This window comes from Lissotriton vulgaris, chromosome 12 (genome assembly GCF_964263255.1).
Source record: "Lissotriton vulgaris chromosome 12, aLisVul1.2, whole genome shotgun sequence".
NCBI lineage: Eukaryota > Metazoa > Chordata > Amphibia > Caudata > Salamandridae > Lissotriton > Lissotriton vulgaris.
The window spans coordinates 50,185,748-50,213,168 of NC_141700.1; the positions used below are offsets into that span (position 1 = coordinate 50,185,748).

Below are 27,421 nucleotides of genomic sequence, written 5' to 3' on the forward strand. Positions count from 1 at the left end.
GTTGGTTATTGACAAACACAGGTAACATGTTTTTTTCATGGTTCTTTTTATATTCCGCTGATTCTTGCAGCTAAAGACAAAGATAACAGATCGGGCTAATGGACCAATGGCAAGATACAAGCTGCAAGAACTGTTTGTGCCAACTTACTAAACACTTCTGTCAACAAATACATTCCGGAAGTGTCAGCTTGTTGGAATGGACCAGCTTTAGTGGCCGTCACATCATAATTTAACAAAATCTTGAGCGTTAATATGGTTTTCACATTGATTTAGTTTTTTGTATCAGGAAAGCTGGAAAGCATTCAACAATTTTCATAACAAATAGCATTTAAGTTCTCATGGGCACACAATGTCTCATAACATCAAGATGGCATGGCATATTCTGGTTCAGCTCCAAATAAAGTAGACAAGAAATAACTGTGTTCTTTTCCCACCTGCCACGGCCAGGCTTACTGCATAACGACAGAATCAATAAAACTGACTTTATGCTCTGGAGCAAATCCCAGGCTAATAATATTATAATTTTAAATTCCACACCTGGCGAGAGATGCAGGAGACAAATATTCAAAACTGCACAATATATGTTGCAAATAAAACACAGACCGAGCGAGGCCCAGGCCCTGCCACCGCCCGGGCACCATGTCTGCCAGCGCCGTGTACGTGCTGGACCTGAAGGGGAAGGTAAGAGCCCCCCGGGGACAGGTGTAGGCAGCACAGTTGCTGCAGTAGTCTGACAGGCCTGAGGGGGGGGGGGCCTCATGTATATTTAGTGGGGTCTGTGGAAGATGGCCAGACGAAAGGAAAGGGCTGTCGAAAGGGGCCAGAGCGGACTGTGGCCTGTATTGGGGGGATAGGCTCCCTCTGGGGTCTCTGTAGATCAAGGCATTACCATGTTTTGGGTGTCAGTTCTTTCTCGTCTCCCTGTTATGGCTCCTTCTTCCCTTCTTTCCTACACATTTTCTCAACCTCATTATTTTCTGTACCTTACTACACTATTGTAACTGATGTAACTTGTAACGCAACGTTCCTCTGTTGTAGCGCTCTGATACCTCCGGGTCTAGCCAGCGCTATATAATTCCTTTTTGATGTACCTTGTAATGCAACGATCCTCTGGTTCAGCGCTCTGATACCTCCGGGTCTAGACAGCGCTATATAACTTTCGCAAATCAAATTAACAAAAAACTGGTTTCCCTTAACACTGAGACCTGAGCAACATGGCTGATGACCGATGGAGCTGCTAGACAGCTAATGAGGAGATTGGCCTTGGTTTCCCTCTTGACCGTCACCTACCCAGCCGGACATTGGGCACAGTTCCTCCTCATCTCCCCGCTATTACTCCTTCCTCCCCTCCCTCCTACGAATCTTGAAATATTGTTTATGTGTACTGTATCTTACTATGCTCTTGTATCTGATGTAAATTTTAACGCAACAATCCTAAATGTAAAGCGCTCTGATACCCTCGTGGGTCAAGTTCGCTCTATATAAAACTTTATAAATGAATAAATAAATAAAAATTGTATTTTAAATAAAGGGAAGTGCAATGAGGGACAAATAAAATGTTATGGTTAGGACTGGCTGGCTCATGAGAGGTTGTAGCTAACTTTTCACAGCGTCGTAAATGCACATTTTGCAAAACCAATCCTCAATGAAACATACTTACTTCCAGTGTTCTCAAAAAGCACTTTATCATTTAAGCCAAGACGAAGTTCTGGCATCCCTGAGAGAAACACCCTCATTTTGATGGACCCCACTATCTCACTCCGTAACACGTTTCCATTGGCACTAACCTAAAAGAAAAGAAGCATAGAATACATCAAATAAATTCATGGAACAATGTGCCCACTTGTTCAAAGCAGTTTTTTGTTTTATTCTTCAGATATATGAAAAGGACCGCAATCCAAAATGGCAGACATCTGGAAGGTGGCTCTGACAAACTGAGCCAGCAGCCACTTCCTGAATGTTGTAAGAGGACCAGACAGAATGCGGAAAGACAGATTTCATGAACAAGAATTCTTAGAAACTCTTAAGTAAATAACTTGCAAGTTTGTGCAATATTGCTAGGATAATACACATTTCCCTTGTCCCTTGAAGTCACCCATTCCTAGTCGCTGGTAACTAAATGAGAAGACACACTCTTGTCCCTCGTATGTTTGAAAGACTGCCTGCTGTTGATGAAAGTTCTCATTCTTAGAGTCTTTCAAATTTGGTTTACTGTAGGGTTTGATATCACATGAACTAGGTGCGATGCTATATGCAAGCTGTACAGTAATTTCAACAACATTTTAAAGAGAGGAATACTGTAGGAAAGTGTCCTTTCTGCATGGTTGCCCCTAACTCTTTTGCTAAGATACCTGATGCAATTGGGACCTGCCAATCAGGTTCCCAGGGCCGGGTTTTCCCTAAACTGTACCAATCTTTCCACATCAGGCACAACTCTGGCCTACCTGTAAGCCCCTTGTAAAAGGTACCTATGGTACCAAGTGCATGCTAGCCAGGGGAAGGCCTCCGAGGGCTGCAACATGCATCATGCCCCATCCTCAAGCCGTCCTGAGTATATGGTCTGGAAACGGATTATTAGGAATTCCTATCCTCCAGGCCAGCCAGCCTGATCTTCAATCTGTCCCTGAGGGTCCTAGCAGAAAGTTGCTGGCAGATAACACACTCCTCAGGGCCATGATCTTCTGGAAGGCACACGATGCAGACATCATGGGGGTCGCTTTTGGCCTTCTTCCTCTCACATGCTGGGCACTTAACAAAAAGGCCAGGCATTTCGGAGCCCCAAAACGCCTAAAAAACAGCACAAAAGTGAGAAGAGAACACCAAGCAGTAACTGCAACACTTTTAAAAGTTAAAAGTGCAAAAACGAATTCAATAAACCCTTGAAAAAGGGAGAGCTCAATGCCAGGGTCCTGTAAGCAGGAGCCGGAAAAAAGAACTGAAAGTAGAGGGACCTGCTATGCATTCTGGGATACTGGGAGAAGTTCTGGAAAGTTCTCTTAAAGGCACAGTATCCTATTTAAGCCACATAATGGCAGCCTATGGGGCTTGTCTGTCCCTACCTTCCTCTCTATCATTCCTGGGTCTTTGACTGGGGTAGGCAAGTTTCTCTATGGTAGAAACTAGCAGGCTGTGCTGTGTGTGGTGATTTTTGGTGGAATTTCTAGTTGAAGTACTGGACAGTGTAGCCTGTGGATATAGGCTGCATTATTTGTCTTTAAATTCTCTCTTAAGTGTCTTTGCAGTTTCTGCATTATTTTGACAACTTAAGAGATTATTTTTTGATTGCCGGGGTCCACGCACATGGGCGGGACTATTCACTAGATTATGACTATACACAGAGATCCCCTACTACAGAAACGGATTATTAGGAATTTTCTAGCACCATAATGGCTTTACTGAAACCTGGGATGTTTGGTGTCAAACATCTCAGAATATTTAACCTGCACTGACTCCAGTGTCCAATTTATTAGTCCCTGCACTTAGGGGTCCCTTCTAGAGGGGACCTCTGAACCAAACCAGCCTCTGGTGGGGTTCTGACTGGTGACCATCAGCCTGCCCCCACAAGACACATTTCTGGACGCCAAGGGTGGGAGCCTTCGCTCCTTCAGCCCAGAAACAAAGCCTTTCCTGGGTAGAGGTGTTCACACGTCCCCCAGGTCAAGCAGAGCCATGTGTGGTACGGCAGCTTCAAAGGCCTTGCCGCCTTTACAAAGATACCCTCAGCCTCTCCTGCTATCAGAAGCAAGCCCCCTTCCGTCTCATCCCATTTTCAGCGGGAAGACAGGCAGAAAAAAGTAGACCAGCCCAGACGGCTTGGCTACCTGTGCCAACCTCACCCCTCAGGTGATGGAGGCGAGGTGAAGCCCACTCTTCAGTGTCCGCCATCATGCAGAAGGCAGGCAACCTCCAATTAAAGATAGGGTTGGTGCCCACCCCCCCACATGGGGTTAGCAACCTAAGGGTGTAGTCACCCTAAGGACAGTAGCCCATTGGCTACTTGCTTAAGACCCCTAAACTGTCTCCTAAATACAGTATTTAGGGGTTGCTCTGAACCCAGGAACTAGATATGACGTGACAAGAAGAAGGACCGAAGAGCCATGATGTAGAAGACAAGGGAAAAAACCCCTAAAAGCAAAACTCCAAGAACCCCCGGGACCTGCTCCGCCTTCCCAAAGAACAGAGATCCCCCATGGGCACCGGATTTGTCTAACAGCAACCCAAGCGAGTACTGCAGATCTTAGCTGGATCCGGGAGCCCTCACCACTCTGCAACCAACATCCAGGGCCGGAGTTTGAGTGGCCCAACACCCCAGCGAGGTCCCCCCAGCGATCCTGTCCTGTGTTTCAGTGTTGGCTGACTTCGGGGACCTGATTACTCCTGCACCGACTTCCAGAACCGATGCCTGCAGACGCCGCTTCTCCAGAGATACCCGCAAGGTTCGACGCCCTGCATCTCCAACGGTACAGTTTTATGGGTCTTTCCGACACCGTAGATGTCCTGCGGCGCCGCAGTCGACCAGAACTGTTGGATTTGTTGTTCATGATGCCGTGATAGCCCCAGACGGAGCTATAGACTTCAAGGAACTGTATAGAAAGCCTATGTTTGCTTTATTGGTATTGCGGATTACTGGATGGTGGATTTTTATCATTTTGGTCTTGTTTTACCCAGATAAATATTGGATATTGTTCCAAAACTGGTGTGGTGTCCTTTTGTAGTGTTTTCACAGTATTACTGTTGGTTATGTGCAAATGCTTCTCACACTGCCTCTGGGATAAGCCTGACTGTTCGTGCCAAGCTACACAGGGGGTGAGCAAGGGTTATTCTATACGTGTAATCCCCTTATCCTGACTTGAGTGGTGGATTCTGACTGGCTTAGGTGCAAACCCTAGTCAACCAAAAACTCATTTCTAACAAGCCCTCATTTGCAACAAACACAAATATGTAGCATACACAGCATCTTGTCATATTTTATCAGGAATCAGAAAAAATAAATGTATTTCAAATGTTATGAAAATGCCTGGAGATAAACTCTGTTGATTGATAAAAGCAGGAAATATATCAAGGACTGGGATGCATCCCACATTTCATGTGTTCATGTTTATAAATAAAATGTAATATAAAGAACTGTAATAACATGTATTTCATTTGATGAAGTCCATTTGGTTTACTAGGTCTTTGAACAATAGGACTAATGGGCAACACGTGTGTTTTACAAACCACTGGAGCATGTAGAAATCTTCAGGAATGCTCGCTACGTGTCATAACAGGGACAATAACCCAGCTGGTATTACTAGACTGAGTAAATCAAGTAGGAATGTCCAAATCCCCTTCTGGTTTTAACGAGAGCACTTACTGACAAAAAAATTATAAGATTAGTGGAAGAGTAAGAGTATATGGTTCATAGTGTATGAAGAGGAAATCTTTCTGCAAATTAAAAGAATAGTAGCTAAGAAAAGAATAAATTGTAAATGTAATAAAATAACTCTCCATCAATACTACACCGATAAATAGCAGTTTCACACACTAATACCCGTTTCCTCTTAAGACAGTTGTGTATGAATAGAAAATGAATGCACGGAAATATAGATCACAAGCATGCCACCCATAAAAACAGTTAAAAAAAAAGTGACAAAAGTGTTCCAACATTTTTAAATCAAGTAAAAAAACATTATTTAGTAAGAATGGAAACTTCAAGTGAAAGGGTGCATCAAAACAAACAAAAGTAAAAAACAAATACTTACCAGAAGATTGACGGATTCAATAACGTCTAAGAACACTTCATTTTTCCGATATTTAATTCCTTCGGATCTCCAAGACACTGCATTGGTCACTGTAGCAGGAGGGCGAGGGGCTCCCGTTTCTAATTTGTGCCCTTCTTGAGTGATATATCTAAAACCAAAAAACAGGACTCACTTCAAATCATGAGGCTATCAACAAAATATAAGCATGTCCCAATGTATTAGCAGTACACAAGCAGATTGATTATGGCCAAACTAAAAAGAAATCAGATGATGTGATGCATGTCAGCCACTGAAAGTAGAAAAAAAGGAATTTATTTCTGGTTCGAGTTGCAACTCTGATTTGCGAATAATACTAAGGGCCTGATTACGATCATGGTGGACAGGGTTACTCCGTCACAAACGTGTCAGATAACCCGTCCACCAAACTGCAATTTCATTATTTCCTATGGAACTGGTAATACGGTAGATGGAGTATCAGTTACGTTAGCGACTGAGTATTCCATCTGCCAATATCGTAATCAGGCCCTTAGTATAATAACAACATTCTCTAGTATATCATTGCAGGGACTCATGCCACTGGTTACCTACCGAGTGCAGTCTTCTGCAGGAGGTGTAGGTATTTCTCTGGCCTCTGATGAGGTCATCTCAGACATAACTGGTAGATCAGTGTTCTGGCCGGGTCATCTATATCCGGCACTTTTATTCTCGATCAGACATGAGATTACTGGCCTCTCATTTACTGTAACCCACCGGTCTTATATCGCTAAATGTAAATTAGCATGGCCTCAAATCTAGAACCTTAATTGCTGACCTCATGTTGTACTCTTTGTGAAAGCATTCAAGTAAACAAAGATAATTTTAATGCATGGATAGTATTGTGCTTAGAAGATATTGCTTCTGTAGCGCATGCAACTATTTGAGTTCATTTCCTCTAAACTCAGCCAAGGCAGGTTTTGAACCCATCCTGGGTAAGAATATTGCGCTTATTGATGTACACAGCAAGGTGCCATTTACACTGGATCAGGGCGGTGAGGCATTGCTCATCCTCTGTGAAACCCTCCACTGTCTTTGATGCAGTATTATTATTATTATTATTATTATTATATTTCTTATATAGCGCCAGAATCGACCCCCGAAGGGGTATCTCCGCGCTCGCCTTGGCTCCTGGTTTTTCCCTGTGAGATAGCCCCTACAGGGCATCCCCAAGGTGAAAGCCAGGCATCCCGCCGCGGGGGGCCGTTGTGGAGATTAAGCAAGCTTAATGCCCAGAGTTGCAGAGTGTGAACCCATGATTAGGTCAGGCACCGAAGCGAGAATTATCGAGTCCGTGGACATTTGAGCTTAACACCCTGCCGCGTCGGGAATCGAACCCTGGTCCCGGGTCTGACCTCTGCTTCAGGGTCTGCCTGCTCTAACCAGTGAGCCACACTTCTCTATGCCTCCCCATCCTGACAGGCAGGCTTATGAGAGCAGGAGAGACAGGGTTTGCTTTGGAATGGTTCTGCTCTTTCCTTACAGCTCGGAGCCAGGCAGTCATAATTCCAACATTCAAGTCCTCATCAAAATCCTCATTGCGAGGAGTCCTGGAGGAGTTACCTACGAGTACGAGTCAGAACACGGGGACTCCTGGGCGTCACCCAGCGGGGGACGGTCGTTTGCCTCTGATGACCAGGGTCTGCCGTAATGTGGCTCTGCAAACTGGGCTAAGAGCAACACCTGCACTTGCCTCCCAGTAGCAGTGATGGGGACAGTCAAGGCTTTTCAGGGAGTTCGTGTAGGGGTGCTTCAAGCTGAGGATTCAATCACCAAGCAACTCAATAATTTGAATATCTAAACCACTGTCTCTCTTGTTAAAAAGAGAATGCTTCAATAAACGCAAACAAAAACCAGAACACCACACACTACAGCATACAGGTACAGGCATTTTACTGGCACGGTGCCACTTTACCCTCCCCTCACTTTTTCCCCTATTCCTTGGTTTGAGTCGATCTATGGGGAGGTCTGTCAAGCACAGGTAAAAAACTACTCTGCTCTAGAGTTTGTGCGTTCAGTTAGTCCCAACAGTGTTTTTTACTAACAGAGCTTTGTTAAAGTACCATTCGAGCCAAGGACTCCAAGCACACATCTGGATCTCTCCATGTCTGGGAGGGGACTCACTGGCTGCGAGTGCCATAGCACTCAGGTTAGGTTCACCGGGAGGAGCGGTGGATGCCACCACTCAGTGTCTGCGTGTGCATGCAGGATCCAGAAGCTGCAAGCCAGCTTTGGGTGAGCGGAGTGTGTGAGTCACAGGGTGAGAGGATCACAGCGCCACAGCATTGTGGCCTAAGCTGGCAGAATGGCCCCAGCTTAGGCCACAATGCTGTGTTAGCAGGACAATCAACTCCAGTTCAGTAAGACATGACAGCCGCCTGGTCCACTTAGAAACACTCCAAACTGACGCAGCAGCCCAGTCCACTTCAGTTCAATTTCAGAACCTAAAAGCAGCGCAGTCCACTCGGGTACCGCTTTAGGATTCCAGCAGCAAAGCTTCAGGGCAATGCCACAGTGTAGGCCCCTCAGACACAACTTTAGGTCAGTGCCACAGTGCAGCCACCTGGCGGGAGAGACTGTGCTAATCTGGTAGCACTCAGCTCACTCAAGCTCTCTGGGAGGATGGACCCTTCACTCCATGGTCAGCGGGTTCTGGCTCATCATAGATTTTCACACCTCATGCATGGCTACCACACTCCTTCTCCATCTCAGCAGGCAGGTTAGTTTCCAGATGCTTTAGGGCAGGGAAACCGCTCTTCCTTACAGGTAAGACTCCAGGTGATGTCCCCTCACCTCTGGGTAACAGCTGTGAGGCAGACTGGTTCCACATTAGTCCTCCTAGGAACTCTGTGGACCGCTGTCATCCTTGGTCAAATAGAAATTCAAATTGGAACAAGAAGTAGGCCAGCAGCTCCCACTGTTAAGCACTCGATGCAGACAAGGAATGTGAATTCTATGCCTACTTTACTCTTGTTCACTCTACACAACGGATCAACCATAAAAGCACACATACATATGCACACGAATAACATGCACTAGGATCTGGGTTCGCATACAGACTACAGACGGGGAACATTGTTTACGACGCGGTTTTTACACCGCAGTGCCTTTACCCCGCAGCTATTACAACGCAAGTTGTTACTACGACTTGCGCTGGATAGCGCTGTGGGATAAGGAATCTTGCAATTTTATATTTCAACACCTTCCCTACTGTTACGGGGACTCGTGTTGGAATATAAAATTATAAGATTCCTAAATCCACGCCCTCCAACGCAAGTCGTTGTAACGACTTGCGTTGTAACGACTTGCGTGGTAAAGGCATGCGTTGTTACAACATGCGTTGTAACAACGTACATCCACTACAGACCTTTACAGGAGTGGGCCAAGATTCCTCCCCTCCAGTAACACAGATAACAAGCATTTACAATGCAATGGTTTTGCCTTTGTTAAAGTTAGAGCTATTGGCATTGCTCTTGACATTTTCATTTATGTTTTTTTTTAACATAAATAAATGGCATTGTCATTTACAATGCCACTAGCTTTATCTCTCGCAAATGACACACAAACACACACAGAGCCCCCCCCACACACACCCACACAGAGCCCCACACACACAGCCACACAGAGCCCCCCCCCACACACAGCCACACAAAGCTTCCCACACACACAGCCACACAAAGCTTCCCACAACAGCCACACAAAGCTTCCCACACACACAGCCACACAAAGCTTCCCACACACACAGCCACACAAAGCTTCCCACACACAGCCACACAAAGCTTCCCACACACACAGCCACACAGAGCCCTCCACACACACCCACACAGAGCCTTCCACACACACCCACACAGCACAAGCAGGCAACAGGGGCACAAGCAGGCAACAGGGGCACACGGAGGCACAAGCAGGCAACAGGGGCACACGGAGGCACAAGCAGGCAACAGGGGCACACAGAGGCACAAGCAGGCAACAGGGGCACACAGAGGCACAAGCAGGCAACAGGGGCACACAGAGGCACAAGCAGGCAACAGGGGCACACGGAGGCACAAGCAGGCAACAGGGGCACACGGAGGCACAAGCAGGCAACAGGAGCACACAGAGGCACAAGCAGGCAACAGCGGCACAAGCAGGCAACAGGGACACACGGAGGCACAAGCAGGCAACAGGGGCACACGGAGGCACAAGCAGGCAACAGGGGCACTTACGGAGGCACAAGCAGGCAACAGGGTCACAAAAACTGAGGCACAAGCAGGCGACAGGGGCACAAAAACGGAGGCACAAGCAGGCAACAGGGGCACACGGAGGCACAAGCAGGCAACAGGGGCACACCGAGGCACAAGCAGGCAACAGGGTCATGAAAACAAGTACAAGCAGGCAAAAGGGTCACAAGCAGGAATTGTAATTTAGACGGGGCTTAAGTGGAGAACGGTCAGTAGGGAAGTAGTGCGGCTGGTGCAGTGGTACCAGGCCGAAAGGTGAGAGGGGCTGTCTGCACCCCAGTTTGGACAGTTTCCACTACCTAACAGGGATTGGTGGGAGGGGGGCGTACTTCTTGCTTGCTTTAGGGCTGTTACTTCGAGGACGCAGTGCACGCTCCTGCCTGCTGCCGCCGAGACACGACAACAGGCAGGGAGAGGACAGGCTGGGAGAGGGCAGGGAGGGGACAGGCTGGGAGGGGACAGGCTGGGAGGGGACAGGCTGGGAGAGGGCAGACTGGGAGAGGGCAGGGAGGGGACAGACTGGGAGAGGGCAGGCTGGGAGAGGGCAGGGAGGGGACAGGCTGGGAGAGGGCAGGTTGGGAGAGGGCAGGCTGGAAGTGGACAGGATGGGAGAGGAAAGGCTGGGAAAGGGCATGGAGGGGACAGGCTGGGAAAGGGCAGGCTGGAAGTGGACAGGCTGGGAAACGGCATTTCGGTTTTCTTGTGAAATCAGTCAGACTTCGGGAAACCTCGATGCCATTATAAGACCATGAAACACGGCTACCCCAAGGATACTTCCGTTTTCAACCACAGGCCCCGTTTGATGTAACAGTCACTACGCTAAGTGCATCCTGTTTTAAATTGGTTTCTTTTTCCATGTCTATCTGCACTCCCTGTTGGCCAATTAAAAGCCTACACCTCATGTTCACCATGCTACAGGATTCACATAGTAAGAAAAAGTATGAAAGGGGGCGACTTTAGTGAGAAAGCACGCGTTTCCCCCTGGGTTGCAGAGCCACATCTTCTGAAATAAGAATTCAAAGTCCTCTCTCTGCATATCTAGACATCTGCTTCCCCCTCCAATCATCTCACTGACAACCACACCTGACCAGTCAATCATTCGAGCTGTGGACTCCGCTTCAGCACTGATGGGCTTAACTTCTGCCCCTCCCCAATTGCAATATCTTGACGCTTTGCGAGGCAGTGCAGCTCGCTTGTGCCAGACCCCAGCACATATATGATGGTATGACGCCAGCCTATGTACACAGATGTGTAAATAATAATCACATTATAAGTAATAAGGGTGTGTGTGGGTGTGTATATATATATATCGTCCCCTCCTTCCCAGTCCATGAAAAGGGCTCCCGTGCTTGCTCCGGGGCAGCCCCAGGGTCTCTGCATGTTACTGGTCCCGTGTAGCCGAGGCCCAGGAAGAAAAGACACCGCTCAAGGTCAGCGGCTGAGGTTGAAACCTCTGGCAAGCAGCGCTTCCAGCCCCCGCCCTCCCCCCTCACACACACCCACCCCCATGAAGGATTCCTATCGACATAGTACTGCTACGTGGGATGGAAAGATCCGTTTTATTTTTTTATTTTTATTTGTGCGTTTTTATATAGCGCGGACTTTACCCGAAGGTGTCAGAGCGCTTCACAATAGGAACAGAACTGATACATGAGAACATTACAAGTGAACAAAATATAAAAGCAAACGTTACATTAAATGAAGCACAAATGACAATCGTGAGCCAACAAAATACAAAAGCTCTTCAAATGTTAAGAAAGCTTCAGCACAACCGCTAAACAACCGAACGGGACGCGGTACAAGGTGCCGGGACACACAGAGCACAAACACACACACCCTAGTGGCCTGAGCCACCCTCACAAGTGCTGCTGTGTGCAAGTGTGAAATAGGAAGTGGCGACAGGGCCCTGTGGCAGCAGGTGGGCGTGGAGAGTGCAACCCATGGCGCGCAACACAGTAAGTGAGTGCACACAGGCCCCTCACACGGTACACGTCAATAGATTGCATCCCAGGTTGTGCAACGATTTCCAAATATGACGCTGAACACAGATATTGAAATGCCTTATAGTGCCCTGCCCCCCACAAGATGCAGAACCAGGCCTGGTGTGCAAATCACAAACAACCACCATACGTTGTGCACGAGAGACACCAGCACACTGCATACACGCAGGTCTCCCCCCAAACATAGAACACCAGAGGTCTTTCCACGCAGAAATGGTGTGATACGCAACACCCCGTTACTCGCACACTAGGCTAGGGACACAACGTCCTGCTCTCAGGCAAACAGCTTCCAAACAAGACTCAGGGGCAAACGAGGACAGCCGAGGCCCACTTATCAACCCATGTCTGGGCAGGTTCTCCCCCCCGTCAGCCGGCACCAGGGCGGGCCGCGTCCTCGCCAGAACATCCACTTTAACAATCACACCAAACACATAAGTTAGAGGTGGGTTTCACGTGGAGCTGATGGAGGAGCACGACTACGCGCAATTGTGCCACCACCATTACTGTGTGCAACCCAGCCACACGCACACACCACAGCCTCCAAGCATTACAGCCACACGCACACACCACAGCATCCAAGCATTACAGCCACACGCACACACCAAGCCTCCAAACATTACAGCCACACGCACACACCAAGCCTCCAAACATTGCAGCCACACGCACACACCACAGCCTCCAAGCATTACAGCGACACGCACACACCACAGCCTCCAAGCATTACAGCGACACGCACACACCACAGCCTCCAAGCATTACAGCCACACGCACACAGTACAGTGCCCTGTAAACACAATCTGGCCACACACTCGGCAAACACTCCCCACTGCTGAAGAGCAACACGTCCTAGTGCTTGTTTTTGCGTATTTTTCTGGGCAGCTGGTATTTTTTTTTTGGCACAGGGATGGCACAGACCCTGCCAGGAGGGCTCCTTCACGGAGGGTTTTTACATGCAGAAGAGATTACTACCAGGCACGTTTTTGTTGTTTCAATTCCCCCTCCATGTGCCTCACTGCCAGAAATCGGGTATATAAAATGACACTGAGTGGCTTGATTAAAGGTTATTGGACGAGGACGGAAAGGAGCTCCACAAAAGGCTTACACACCCTCAATTTATTAGCCACAAGCTTGATTAGACGGAGGGAGGCCTCGCAGATGCGGCCGGGCCGCCTTGAAGGCGGCTGCCGGCGGGCTGACCCGGGAAGCCCCGCGCGGAGCTGATTGCAATTACCCGACGCTTTACACATCGTCTGGCCCGAGACTGGGCTGTCGCAGGACCACCAGACGCTGCTGCGGGCGCTGCAGATGGCACCGGCTGACACACTTGGGGCACATTACACGAGCATCTGCACAGCACATGATGCCGGGCTGTTTCATGATAGCTGGGGCTCCACAGAGTGTGTAAACGAGCCGGCTGTCAAAGGCAGATATATGGGAAGCCTCGTGAAGCCCACACGGCAGGGGAAAAGGAAATGGGAGGGGAATCACGCGCAGGCTGGATCATTTCAAAGAAGCCCAAGAAAAACCACGCTGCAATAAAACTCCCATTACCTTATTAAAATGTCCTTGTTAGAATGAGTTCCCTTTAAAAGCACGCACTGCAAACACACTGCGCTGGTGCTCTGCTGACTTATCCCGCTCGGATTCTGCATCTACTCGAACTGCCTCATACGAGCCTTCTGGCGACTTTTGCTCGGTTGTCATTGTGCATCCAGAGTGGCTTTTAGGATGTGATTCTGCCTCATTAGTGATGTGTTCTGGTCGTACGGTTCGGCTCCCGGTTCTGTGCACGCAGCAGAGAGGCCAAGGACTGGTTGTGCAGGTAGGGGGGCGGGAACGGGGCCGGGGAGACACGGAGAGCGAGGCAGCGGTAGGGGGGCGGGAACTGGGAGCCGAGGCAGCGGTAGGGGGGCGGGAACGGGGTGTATAATTCTGCACATCGCTGATGTAATTATTGTGGGATGAATGCAACTTTGAAATGTGACAATTGTTCGCAATTCCAAAAATACCAAATAAATAATACATTAAAACAAGGAGCTGAGGAGCCGAGGAGAGGTGGGGAGAGGAGGACACCATCTCACTCACCTTCGCTTTTAGTGAGAAGCGACTCAGCATCCAGCCTTTAGCCTCCAGACTCCTGCTGCCTGCCTGCGTGTATTCGGCGGCGGGGGAAGCTCCGTGCTCCGTGTTCCTGCAGCCTGCAACGGGAGAGGACACGGGGGGCGGGAGGGGACACGGGGGGGGGGGGCGGGAGGGGACACGGACGGGAAAGCAGAGGACACGGGGGCGGGAGGGGACACGGGGGGGGCGGGAGGGGACACGGACGGGAAAGCACTCACGCAAGCAGGAAAGGGTGCCGGCTCAATGCCGGGACAGACTCGGGGGCGTTCCCGGCGTCGCGTGACGTTGGCAAAAGCCAAAGAATGTCGGGAACGCCCCCGTGTCTGGTCCGGCATTGACGGACAGGCCCCTCGTCCAATGGCAAGGCTCCGTTTACGGAGCCAGCCAATCAATGACGAGGGCCGACCCAAAGCCACACACACAACTCAAGAGGTTTTTTTGGCACATGCGCAAAGCGCATGGCCAGTCAAAACCTAAAAAGGTCCTGTTACAACTACTGATCCTCAAAACATGGTATGCTGTCATCATCGTTCTACGTGCTGACCCAGTGACAGGGATGGTAGCTGACCCAGTGACAGGGAGGGTAGTGCACGGTCAAACAAATGAGACACAATTGGTGCCCCCCTAAATCCTTTCAGATCCAGGACCTCCCTAATGTCCAAGGACCAGAGATGTTTTAAGGCATAGGTAAAGTGGCAACTGTCCAAGGCCCCTACCTTCCAAGGAGTCCCTGAATAACTGAACTACCTTTCTAACTCCACATTGACAATTTCTCCTTCTCAGCCTTTAGTCTATTATTCAATATAGTTTGGCATCATGAGGTTTGAATTAGCAGAAAATAGGCAATAAATGACAAACTTGTTGCAAAAAGGGCCGACTGAGGTATGTCTTGCCCGGGGCCCCTAACATTTTTAAAACAACGCTGCCAGGACATGCCTACACCTTTGCACACACAGACTAGATTAGTCTGAAGCTGGGACCACAATCAAACATCAGGATAATAGATACCCGCAGTCATGCACTCGTAACAGGGGAACAAGCAGTGACCGCTAGATGGGCGAATTGATGCTCAGCATGTGAATCCAGAAAAGGATTCATGATGCAAAAGATTTTTCTCAGGAGGCCATTAGGGATTTGCAGCACCTAAAGGCCCAGCCCACACTACCAAATACCAGTATCAACGCCACCTACTACCATTACACTCCTACAAATGTGACAAACTGGACTATACCACGTGACCTAAAGGTGTAGAAATGGCCTGGGCACGCTGGTATGATCATTATCTTAATTGTAATAGGACTGTTTAACACTCTCCGTTATGTGCTCTTTTAAAACTAGACTGACAGTGCCACCATGTGGTGGTCTGACATAAATATGTGCATGTGTAAAGAAATAAGAGAAGGGCCAAGCAGTTGAAAACACCAGCACAAATTAAGCACTAGGTACATGACTATACACCATGCGGGGGCATTCCTGTCTCTACAGTACCCTCTTTGTTGAAACAGATTCACGATTTGCAGCTTTGCCGTATGAATCATGCAAACGACATACACATTTTGTAACTGAAAGGAAAAAGGCAATACTGTGTGCACCAAATTCCTGAAAGGCTGAAAGGAGTAGCCGACTGGATGGCATTTCAATCTGTTATAGCTAATCTCGAACAAATCCGAGGTGCTGATACTCCATTCCTCCACCTTTGGATGCATCTTTAATTGGTGGCCAGATGTGCTCAGTGTTCTCCCCCAATTTATTTAGGGGTCATTTTTGATGAGAGCGTCTCTTTTTCCCCCTCAAGTAGAGAAAGTATCTTGATCCGGTTCTGTTTTTCTTTTCTTTTCAAACACAAAGTCAGGCTGTGCAATAGCACCAACTTCCTGTAGAAGGACACATTTAACAAGTATTCTAGCCAATACATCTTGCCATCTTGGATTCACTGTGTTCCTCTCATACATCAGGTTAAGGAGCCATGTTTGAGTGTCAGCTCACAGTATAACAAGGACTGTGACATAAGGTAAGGGAGTCTATGTCAGTCAAAATTGCAGCATCTGATCAGCACACTCTTTGTTTTCTGGTATATTAGCAGGTTTAACGTAATGCTAAGATTATGACAGTGAAATCTACAGAACTTTAGAGCATTCATAGCTGTTGAGAATCACTGTACTCCATCCATTTCTACAGTTACAAGAGCAAGTGTCCCTCATACTTGCCAGTCGGAGTGTCAGCGGAGAGGGTAATCAGAAGACTGTTGTAAAGAAGCACCATTTACAAAGTTAAAAGTTCAGAAAGTTTGGACTGGCAGGGTCAAAGCTAGTTAATTCGTATAGCAGAGATGAAATGTGTTTCACCAGCCATGGGGTTTTGGTTTCGCATCGTGTCATGAGTGGTTTATTAAGTGTGGACAGTTAGCCTATTCTTGGCCTACTCATCACACCAACAAACTCACAGGAACAAGCACACCATTACAAATACACTTGCCCCATTGCATACTCACAATTTTACACACCGGCACACAAATGCACATGCCAACACACCCTCATAACCACCCACTCACACTCAGCGACGGAAGCCTGAACTACTCTTATCTAAGCATTCACTAGTCTGTGTATGAGGGAAACGTGTACTCCTGGGCAGAATGTGAAGAAAGTGTGCATTGACATTGTGAGGAAGAGTGCCCTGCTGCTGTCCGGTTTTGTATTAGCTCTGGGTGAAGGAATCTTGAACTGTAAACACCGGTGCACCTATTATATGTGTTAGAAAAGTTTACACTGCCCCTGCTCGCATGCTGAACCAGTGTTGGGGATTAGAAAAGCTTGATTAAACTCAAAATTGATTTAGATTAGTACATTTTTCTCTAAACATTTACACAATTTGACTTGTGCATATCCTCTCTGTAAACAACCTATAGTTGCACAAACTATTACAAGTTGGCACCAAGACATGACGTTGCCGCCAGCAATAACAAAAGGGTTTGAATTCAGTTCTAGAGCTTTTTTCCTGCCAAATATGAAACAAGTCTCTCAAGTGCACAAACCAGAAAAGAAAGGACCGAAGGATCTTACCTCAGGTGCATGAAGAGAAAGGAGAGTTGGTTCTAGAGCCAATCAATTACAGCACAAGCAGTTTGTAGGGGAGGAGTCTTCAAGAAATGCCGAAAAATCTGGAATTTGCGGTCACCTCATATTTAGTGCATAGCATTCATTATTATTTTGAAAAACCCTTAAAATCACTTAAAGCCACCAACTCAAAGGATCACGGTTTGCCTGGGAGACATATACCTTTACTGATACAAGGGGTTCAGTCTATTTGTGGGGCGGAACAACTAAGTATTATGGGGCGTACCATAAAGATACCCTCAGAAATGAGGCATTACCAAGGGAATTGGAAATTCTGCAACAGATTCACTTGGTAATTCCTGTCCAGTGTTTAACCTGGACATGTCGGTCGCTAAATGTCCTGCAGTTAAATAGGAGCAAAACAAATCAGAACTGAAGGAAACAGGGTTTTGTTGCAGTAGGCCCCCACTTTTTGTATCTGATGCAACTTCAACTGAAAGTGTACTGGGTTCCTATTAACCAGGTCTCCAATACCAGTGTTCTTTCCCTAAAGTGTACCATTGTTCCACAATTGGCACCACTTTAGACTCCATGTAAGTTCCTAGTAAATGGCACCTAGGGCCTTGGGTCTAAAAAGGGCCCCCAAGGGCGGCAGCACGAATTGTCCCACCCTAAGGGAACCCTCAACAAGCTCATGCAAACTGCCATTGCAGCCTGCGTGTCTTGGTGCAGACAAAAGTGAAAAGTCGAAATGGCACTCATCCCCGTGTGCCATGCCTACACAGCACTGCATGTGTTATAGGTAAATCACCCATACAGCAGGCTTTACATCCCTAAGGCAGGGTGAACTATACCCATGTGTGGGCATATCTGCATGAGTGGATGTGTCCCTGTGATATCCAAGTTTACCCTTAGATACTAAGCGCAGGGAAGCCATACTAAGTACATGGGCAGGATACTTGTGATTATGATTTCCCCAGGTACATAATGGCTTCACTGCACCCCCAGATGTTTGGTAGCAAACATCTCATCTTAATAAACCCATACTAATGCCATTATTGGATTTATTAAGAAATGCACCTTGGAGGTGCCCCTGAAAACCTACTGACCACTAGTGTGATGACTGACTACTTGGTCTAGACAAGCCAGAAACCTAAGACATGTTTCTGACCCCCTTAGGTGAGAGCCATCGCTCTCAGAGGATGGGAACAAAACCTGCTCTGGGCAGAGGTGTTTACACATCCTCCATGCAGGAACTGCATTTCAGGGCCAGATGCTTCAAAGGCCCAGGCCTCTCCACATAGCAGGGATGCCACCCCCGGTGTCCTGATCCCACGTCTGGACGCAAAACAGGCGGGAACATTATTAAGACTAGGAGGTGTGCCCACACCAAACCAGCAATACCCCTAAGGTGGGCTAGCTGATGTGGACATCACCTTTTCAAATGCCACCATCTTGTTTTGGATGGAGTTAGCCTTCTAGGGTCAGAGTTATGCCCACTTCCCACAGGAAGTGGTCACGTCGAGGGTGTAGACACTCTAAAGGTAAATAGCCTACTAGCTACCACCTGTGACTCATTTAACATCCCTAAATTGAGTATTTAGGTGGCACCCCAAAACCCCAAAACTCAGATTCAACAGATCAAGAGAAGGATGAAGAAGAGCCACTGCTTGGTGAGAACTGCTCAAGAACGGTTTACTTTTGGTGCGAAACACTGCCTGCTCGAAACTCTTTCGACAATCGTGACAGAGTGACTCTTCCTGCAAGCTAGAGATCTACCACAGCCTTTGGAAACTTGCCAGAACACTTCAAACCGCCTACAGCCTCCCTTGGGGTAGAGGAGCTACTCCCCTGCAGTCTGCAGGGAACGACAAGCAGAGTCCAGTCCACCGCCTTGCAGCTTCCCTGCCCGACTGATGCCGCAGACGACCAGGTACTGGTGCTCTGGAAGGTCGGATCTGCCTACCCCCAAGTGTGAAGACACCAGGACCAACTACAGCCGTTCAGCACCAACCCCTGGGATACCGGATGTCCTGCACCAAGCACCAACAGCGAGAGTACAATCCGGATTCTCCATGTACCTTGACCGAGCAGCCGTCGAGGTACGTCAGCATCACTGAGACCCACTTTGTCCTGTCCTGATTTGCCCCTGCCAGCTGGGTGTCCCTAAATGCCCTAAGTGTCCCTAAATGAGAGGAGCATCTTTGCGCATCCAGCCTAGCCGACCTAACCACTCTGCACCTGAGACACCCGGCCCAGGTACCGAAGAACCGGCTGTGTCCCTTTGCTCCAACACCCCTTGCAACTCAGGCCATTGTTTGAGAACTCTCAGACTTGTCCCCAAGTCCCCCGTGAAGCCTGTTTTCAGGTGGCCCCCCCTTCACCATAGCGTGCCCAGCTACAACCTTACCAGTAACCTGATCCTGGCTAAACCCGGGCGGTTCCCAAAGAACTGTTGGTAGTACTTTGGACCTTGGGCCACTACAACTCGAAACCCAGAAAGTGAACCCCTGAAACAGACTGTACTTACTGTTATGCATATATGTATTTTCCTTCCAACAGATTGCATTGTGCGTAAAAGCACACAAGTTTGAAAGATTTACTTACTTGTAAAAATTGCTAACAAAAACAGTATTAATTTTTGAACAAAATTCTCGGTTTTACAATAAATACAAAAAGAGTTTTTATTTGGTCTCGGAATTATTCTTTGAGTGTGTGTTTCACTTATTGCCTCTGTGAGTACAACAAATGCTTAGCACTGTCCTCTGATAAGCCTAACTGCTCGCCCACACTACCATAAAGGAAAGCACTAGTATTATCTACTTTAGCCTCTGCAAGCCAATTGGGTATCTACTGAACTCTCTAAACAGTGCACTTCTTATTAGTGCGCTCTATAGAAAGCCAGCTTCCTACAAGAACACTTGGTGAGGTGCAAATGACAAATATTTGCAGGAACTCGATTTCTAAACATTGTTTATGCAGTTGTATCAGTAGGTAGCATCATGTCAGTGGGAAATATTGTGTCCATTTCAATGGAAAATCTGCTGACTGCAAGTGAGTGTGAAACCACTTCATGCTTTTGTCATGTATTTATTAAACCTGAAAGTTTGTAAACAATATTTTGAGAAACATTCCTGCCCCCACCTTGATGATAATGCTGTTAATAAAGTAAGAGGCAAAACAGCCGTCATGTGTATTCTATATGTAGCTAGATTTGTATTATATATGGAGCAAAAGTTCATTCTAATAAATCAAACTAAAGTGTTTTGTGCACAGCAGACCTGCTCAACTTGCGTATTTCAAGGTGCTCTCATAAGTGATAATGAAGAAAATGGCGGCTCAGTGAATTCAAATATTTGCCCAGCATCACATAATTTGAAACAAGTGCATTATAATTATGCCGAGTAGATTATTTAAGTCACTAGACCTGCAGGTCCAGTAATATTTTAATGATTTTTCAAGGCCTGTAGTTTTCAGATGTAAACTAGTCCCTCGTGCACTGCAATGAAAATCTCATTAAAAGACAGCATGATACACCAACCAGCCAATAACAATACTGTGAAAAATACTCAGAAATCCAATTTATCATACTGTTAACAAGAGCACAGCAAGCTTTGTCGAGCAGAACTAAAAACATGGATGCATTACTTATATGACAACTGCATTTGAACTTGTATTTTTACGGTATTTCTGCCCTGTAAACTTGTAACTGCTTAGGGGTTAATGTAAACATTGACAAACTATATGAATGGGCAAACCAGAGCCTTCCTTAGAGAAGAAAAAAACCTGGAAAAAAACTATTAAGCTTAGTGAGGATGTTAATGTTTTTATGTGCCCAGATAGAGAACTTAAAACAAAAACTTAAGGCTGTAGTAAAGAAAACATCACGTCTTGTAAACATGAATACAGTATGTACTGGTTAGAGAAACGTGAAATGCAGTGTTGCTTTCACCAGCCACTTTACCACTATCGGTCAGGACACAATCTCTTTGACGTCCTGGAAGGGCAGGGGTCACCATTTCAACCAACCCTACAAACTGAGCACTTTCATTGGCTGGATCTGTATATGGAGCTGTACATGTACCTACAATAACATGATTGTATTGTTCATAACGATGTAGAGTTGAGGGGATGGAGAGATCATACAAATGTAGAACAGCATATAACAAACAAAGTACATATCATCAGAGTTAAACCAATGTATAGGCTCTACAATCTCATGTCCTGCTAATCTCTTCTCAAAATAGGGTTCTCAATTTAAGAATTTCGGAAATGGACCCACTACACCAGAAACCAGACACCAACTTCCCTTGCTTCTCACACATATGAAAAGTGACCAAAACACAACATGCACTATATATAAAAATACCATACAAATAATCAATAGTTCAAAATTAAAGGTAGAGGTGATTTTTAAAGCTCCAAACAGTGAAGGTAATGTGAAAACAAATTACATAAAGTCTGTTGCAGATGTCCTTGGTACACTTGCAGTTCTAATGATACGGAACTGTGATACTTACTCCTGCAAGATTTTGCTGTCTGTGGTTTGTGGGTACCCAAAATCCATGAGTTCATCTAACAGCTCGTAGATTATGACGAAGTTATCCCGAATGCTCTCTTCTTCCAATTCTTTGAAGTACTCGGAAAACACCTAATGTGCAATGAGGTTAAAAGAATAAAGGCTTTAGTTTTGCACCCTTCCATCATCTTAGATATGAATGTGGAGGTTGGAGGGGCTGACTGTTAAGGTGTCTGAAAGTCAACTGCATGCAGCCCAGATACATCTGGCAAGGCAGAATTACAAATTGGAATCAGGATGGGTGTACCCCCCTCCAGTCTGGCATGTGGGAACACCCACAGACTCTCTAGTGAGGCATCTGAGGGCGTCAGTGGTCCATTGGCCATGGATTCCGGGCCAATCAACTGCTCACTTTAAGAACAAATGGGCAAAAACAGGTGAAATACTAAAGTCTTGTTCATCACAATATGATTTAGAAGCCCCGACACTTAATATTGTGATTTCATTTACTGTATTACAGATTAGCAACTATTGTTAGAAACATTTTTTCTGAAAATTAATGACCTGCCGGAACAGAGGTAACCGTGCTTTCTTCATTTGTGTTTTAAGACAGGGTTTTCAGGGTATGAAGACACATTTGTTCCAAGTTGGTTACTCACCTGAACTACCTTGTAAAGAAATGAAAACACCAAGGAAACACAAGCGTTCTTCTTGGAGGTCGCAACAACTGGAACCCAGTTAAGGAGAAACTGTTTCCAAAGAAGAATCTTTTCCTCATAAGTCTGGGGGAGGAATATTATTTAGTAAAACCCATTTACAATAACGTTAAGGCTCTCCACTCACTGCCGGGTGTGTAACACAGTAATAATGCATACTTTGAATCTTCTAAACCCCGCAGGCTGCTGCCAACCACATCAAAGATAAGACCCATAAATACAGAAATGAGAATACGTAATATCCAACCTGACTTCACAGCAACACATGCTGGATTTGCCCCATCACCTCTCAAGAACTACGAGTCACCACCTATAGACCAAAAAAGGGGACCCTTGGGGGTTGGTGTGGCTCCATCTTAGGAGTACCATGAACTCTCAGCATCATCCGTCACTGTCGTCAATCATCCCATGTAAAAGAAGTGGGTAATTAAAGGTTTTTCTATATGGATTAGGGCACATTTGGCACAAAAAACACAACCACGCCTGATGCAGCTCGGCAGGGAGGTCAAATACTGAGGTGGCTTCTATGGTGTTTTGTAATGGAATGTGACCCGAGCTCTTGCACACCTACGCAGTATTCCTGTTTGCTGGAGGACAGTGGTAGAAGTCAGCACTTACAAAGAGCTTTGCTATATGGTGCGCTCAATCCTGCACATTTCACAGCACGGAATCTAATGTAAAGAATTCAGACTTAAAAGAATCCCTATATAGAATAGGGTTACTCACATCACTGCCCTCTTATCATCAAACATGCCTAAAGAGGAGTTAAGAATCCATAAATAGGGGCACTGTGGAGGAGATGGTACCCAAGTTCCTCGGAGTACATATTTTTCTTATTAATGCATCATAAACTTAGTTTGCAATCTAAGAATACTGAATCACAGGACTAACAAGGTGGTAGATATGGGAGCACTGATTTTAAAGCATGTCCATCTCACATAACAAAAATCAGGAATTTTTCCAAGTTTTATTTGTATGTGCCCTATGTTGCAACACACCATTCGAAGTAACCATGTTGCACAAGAGCACTTAAGTTGCTTCTTTAAAGTTATCATTCCTCCTCCTTTTTAGGAACATCTCAACTCTTTCTCGCCACGTTTAGTGGTAAACAAATGGCAGTACCTCAAATATGGGTCATGCTTTTGTTACCTGAGAAAGTATGTAAGTGTTTCAACTTCGAAGCCCAATCACAAATCTTCAAAGTAGAACAGTGGTATCTCCCTTACAGTCTCCAAATAATCCACACTTTCTTTTGAGCCCTTCCACATCTACATGGATTCTGATGCACACCCTGGATATCTTGTTCACAGACATGCAGAGGACATACAAGTGTACCTCAAATTACAACAGAACAGAACGCTGTCCAAGACTAGGAGGGTATCGTTGACGCAGAAGACATGAACTGTGCAACTCCACCCAAAACTGAGCCCTCAGAATAGAGTCCCTCTTTTCTCAGCCTCCCTCCAGAGTTCACCTATTCATACTTGGGTCAAGTGCCGCCAATTAAACACAGTCAAAGTCACAACTGTGTAGAACAATAGGTTTCTGGGGTTAATGCTACACATTGACTATATGTTGAAAGGTGCACAGGCCCAGCTGCAGGTGCTCGTAGTAGATTCCAGCCTATGACCGCTAGATTGATGTGGGGGCATAAATCTTCTCCAGATTGCACTATAGAAATTTTAAAAAGGAAGAAGTAGACTTTGACTACTCAAAGCCATCTGACACACAGCACTTGCTAAATATTGGACCCGCTGGTGTGACTGCAATAACACTTGTCCGTATCGCCTATTACTGGCAAACCATTAAAGCACAATCCCTTGTTAAAACAAACTGTATTTTATTTATAATATTCAACCATTTTTTTAAGTGCAACTGTGATGAGGAGGCTTAAGAGCGCTTTACGTGAAGCAGTCGAGGTTAGAGGTCAAAAACCAAACAATGTGGAGATTTTCAAATAAAAATAACCAAAACAGTGAGATACACCAAATTGGAGGATAAGTATTGCATAGCTGTACATTTGGCTCAGAAGGCAGAAGAGAAATGTCCAGATGGGCAGCAGGTTCCTATTAGGGAGCTCAAAGGTTTGCTGCAGCACCCGGATGTTTTTAATTTTTGGGTAGCGCTTTTTCTTCTGGGGCTTCTCCGTCTGTCTGAGATGGTCATTAGATTTGCTCAATAAGACGTATTTCCCCTAAATACAGAGCCTACGTGTGAAAACACAAAAACTTTGATTCTTGCCTAGGTTGCACATCAGAATGAAGTCCTTCAGAACTATCTAAATGTGTCCAGGTTTTCTCTCAGCAGAGCTGAGACAGATGTAGTGTGGTGTGATCACCTTTTACAAGGGAGACCAATGGAATACCTGCAAGAACGGTTTGCACGTCCAAGCTGCAAACTATCAGTTTTCAATTGATTAATGGTAAGAAGAAGCCTATTTTTCTGGAATGAATGTATAGGCGGATTGCAACCCCAGATCCCCCCACTTAAGATCCTAGAGGTACAAAATAATAATTGAACAATGTAATGTTAGTATGGAGTCTTGAGAGAGACAATCTACGAAGCCCTCAAAGTAATGCAGTTGTAATGCGTAAGTGAATGTAATTGCTACACAGCTATACAAAATCGCATGGGCTACATAGATGGAGCTGAACCTATTTAATCTGCAAAAAAGGTAAACATTCAGAAATAATTATAATCAATGGTTCATGGACTTTAAATGCTAAACTATTAGCTGTGGAACAGCTTTCATGTGGGTTGGATGCACATAGTCCATCGCCTTTTGTTCTAAATAAAACCTTTATCAATGTCATCTGATTAGGATAAGTAGGAAGAGAAAGTGCAGTAATGTGCTTAGCTGTATACAACACATATAGCATACCTATAACCACACACTCCACATACAACACTCGATGTGTGAGGATGTATTCGCATCATGCTATCTGCTCGGGTTAACGAGAGACTTTCCTACCTCCTCAACCAGCATGCAGTGGTGCGTCAAGGTTACACCTTGGAATGTGCATCATTTTCCATTGTTGAAACACCCATAAATGCTTTGGCAGTAAGCATCATTACATACACCTAACCTTCATGGTGTAAACCTGGCAATGTTGACACCTGTTTGGAAACTGATCTACAGCTGCGCTTCAATGCATGAAGTGGTCTTTCCCTTTTACCCTTTCCACTGCCATGTCCCCCTTCGGTTATTTATTTATTTATTGATGAAGTTTTATATAGCGCGAACTTGACCCACGAGGGTATCAGAGCGCTTTACATTTAGGATCGTTGCGTTAAAATTTACATCAGATACAAGAGCACAGTAAGATAGAGTACACATAAACAATGTTTCAAGATTCGTGTGAGGGAGGGGAGGAAGGAGTATGTTTTGCAGGTATTTGAGAGGGGGGGGGAAACTTATGTCCTAAACTCTACCCTCACTACTCTCCTTTTGCTTTGTACATTTGGTTTATTTATGTACTCGTGGCTTTTCTCTTGACATTGTCCTGTCTTCCTTGCGTCCTCCTATAATATACCTACTCCGCTCACCCCATTTTCTGCTCGCTTCTCCTCTTGTGGTGGTAGAAATAGACAGGGGGTGCACTTCCACGAGCTAGGTTTTGTTTTCCGTTCACATGGACGTAATGCTGTTTCTTTTAGGTAAAATAATGTTTAATTGAAAAGTATTTCTTTCCTTTGCCGTCTGTACCTTGTTCAGGACTGAAAGCAGAGTCCAGAGGAGAATGTGTCAAACTGTTTCTCCAAAAAGAGAGCTTTTCCCACCTTGTTTCTTTACCTCGCAAAGATCGCGCTCTTCCTTAACAGGCATCTTTCTGACCAGAGTAATTATATACATAACTTGAAAGGATACGATATAAATTGTTGTGTTTAATCCACATAAAACGAACTCCGCCATGACCTAAAATGGGTGAAAGTGCGCCTTCCTCTTCCTTCTCCATTAAAATTGGCATGAAATGCTCCACTTCTGACATGTCAACATCTCCACGGTAATTTCGACAAATGAGGACCTGAAAGAAAATGCAGAACCGGCGCTGTTCAGATCAAAATCTCCAATGTTTTAAATAAGCATTTTTCTGCAGCCAAAGCAGGTAACAAAAGCTCAAAGAAAATATATATTTTATGAAACAATTAAATTAAATTGTACACATTTTGTTATCTTAAAAGTGCAGGACAAAGTGATCATATTTATCCCAGTCACTGCTACAAAAGAGGGAAATCTACATCCTGTAGAGTGTACACGTATTCGTTAAATTGCATATGAGGCATCCCAAACATGTTTGCAAAGATCAAAGCTAATTCTGGGGAAAGTGTCTGGCACCTGGATGCACAAATACAAGCATTCAGTGGCTCAGAGAGAAAGTAGTTCAGGCAGCACAACGAGTCCATGAAGGTCATGGAAATGTTCCAAAGGAAGTACAATCCAATCCGCTGCCCCAGTGTAGGAAGCTGGCTCTTTATACAGTGTATCAAAATGAGGTACAGTGAGGAAGGAGTCCAGGCAAACCCCGATTGGTCTACAGAGGCACAAATGATATCCCAAATACCCTCTTTTATGGTAGCGAGCGCGAGCAGTTAAGCATAGCAGAGGGTAGTGCTAAGCATTTGTTGACACCCACAGAGGCAATAAATGAGACACATTCCAGAATAAATCTGAGACCAATTTAGAAAAACACCTTGTATATTTTATGTCAATTTTGATACAGAGTGTGGTTCACATATAATTGTCAATGCACGACTGCGACCAAATGTGACATGCTTATAGTTATTGTATTGGTTGAAAATGCAAATAAAAATATTTTTTTTTTTAAATTTAAACTTTCCTTTGGGAGAAAAGGCATGCATAGCATACAGTTATTTGCACTCGGAATCTGGAGGTTTCTTAGGGTTTAGGGAACCTAGGTCCAAAGTATTACCAGCAGATTCTAGTTACCTGCACTGGGTCGACCGGGTGCAGAAGTGCTGGTTGCGTTGGCAGCTGGTGGCGCTATGCCAGTAAAGAG

The 27,421-nt window shown here is 45.8% G+C and overlaps 1 protein-coding gene across 1 annotated transcript in view; it reads right to left on the reverse strand.

Moving 5' to 3' along the window:
- The window catches only part of LOC147673237 (AP-1 complex subunit mu-1), a 112,973-nt gene that overhangs the window by 53,245 nt on the left and 32,307 nt on the right, over positions 1-27,421 (reverse strand). The window contains exons 2-6 of the mRNA XM_086947038.1: positions 26,272-26,428; positions 22,347-22,414; positions 21,689-21,819; positions 5,742-5,889; positions 1,661-1,787 (exon numbers count right to left, since the gene is read on the reverse strand). Coding sequence (XP_086803164.1) covers positions 1,661-1,787; positions 5,742-5,889; positions 21,689-21,819; positions 22,347-22,414; positions 26,272-26,428 — 631 coding nt within the window. The remainder of the gene's footprint in view (positions 1-1,660; positions 1,788-5,741; positions 5,890-21,688; positions 21,820-22,346; positions 22,415-26,271; positions 26,429-27,421) is intronic.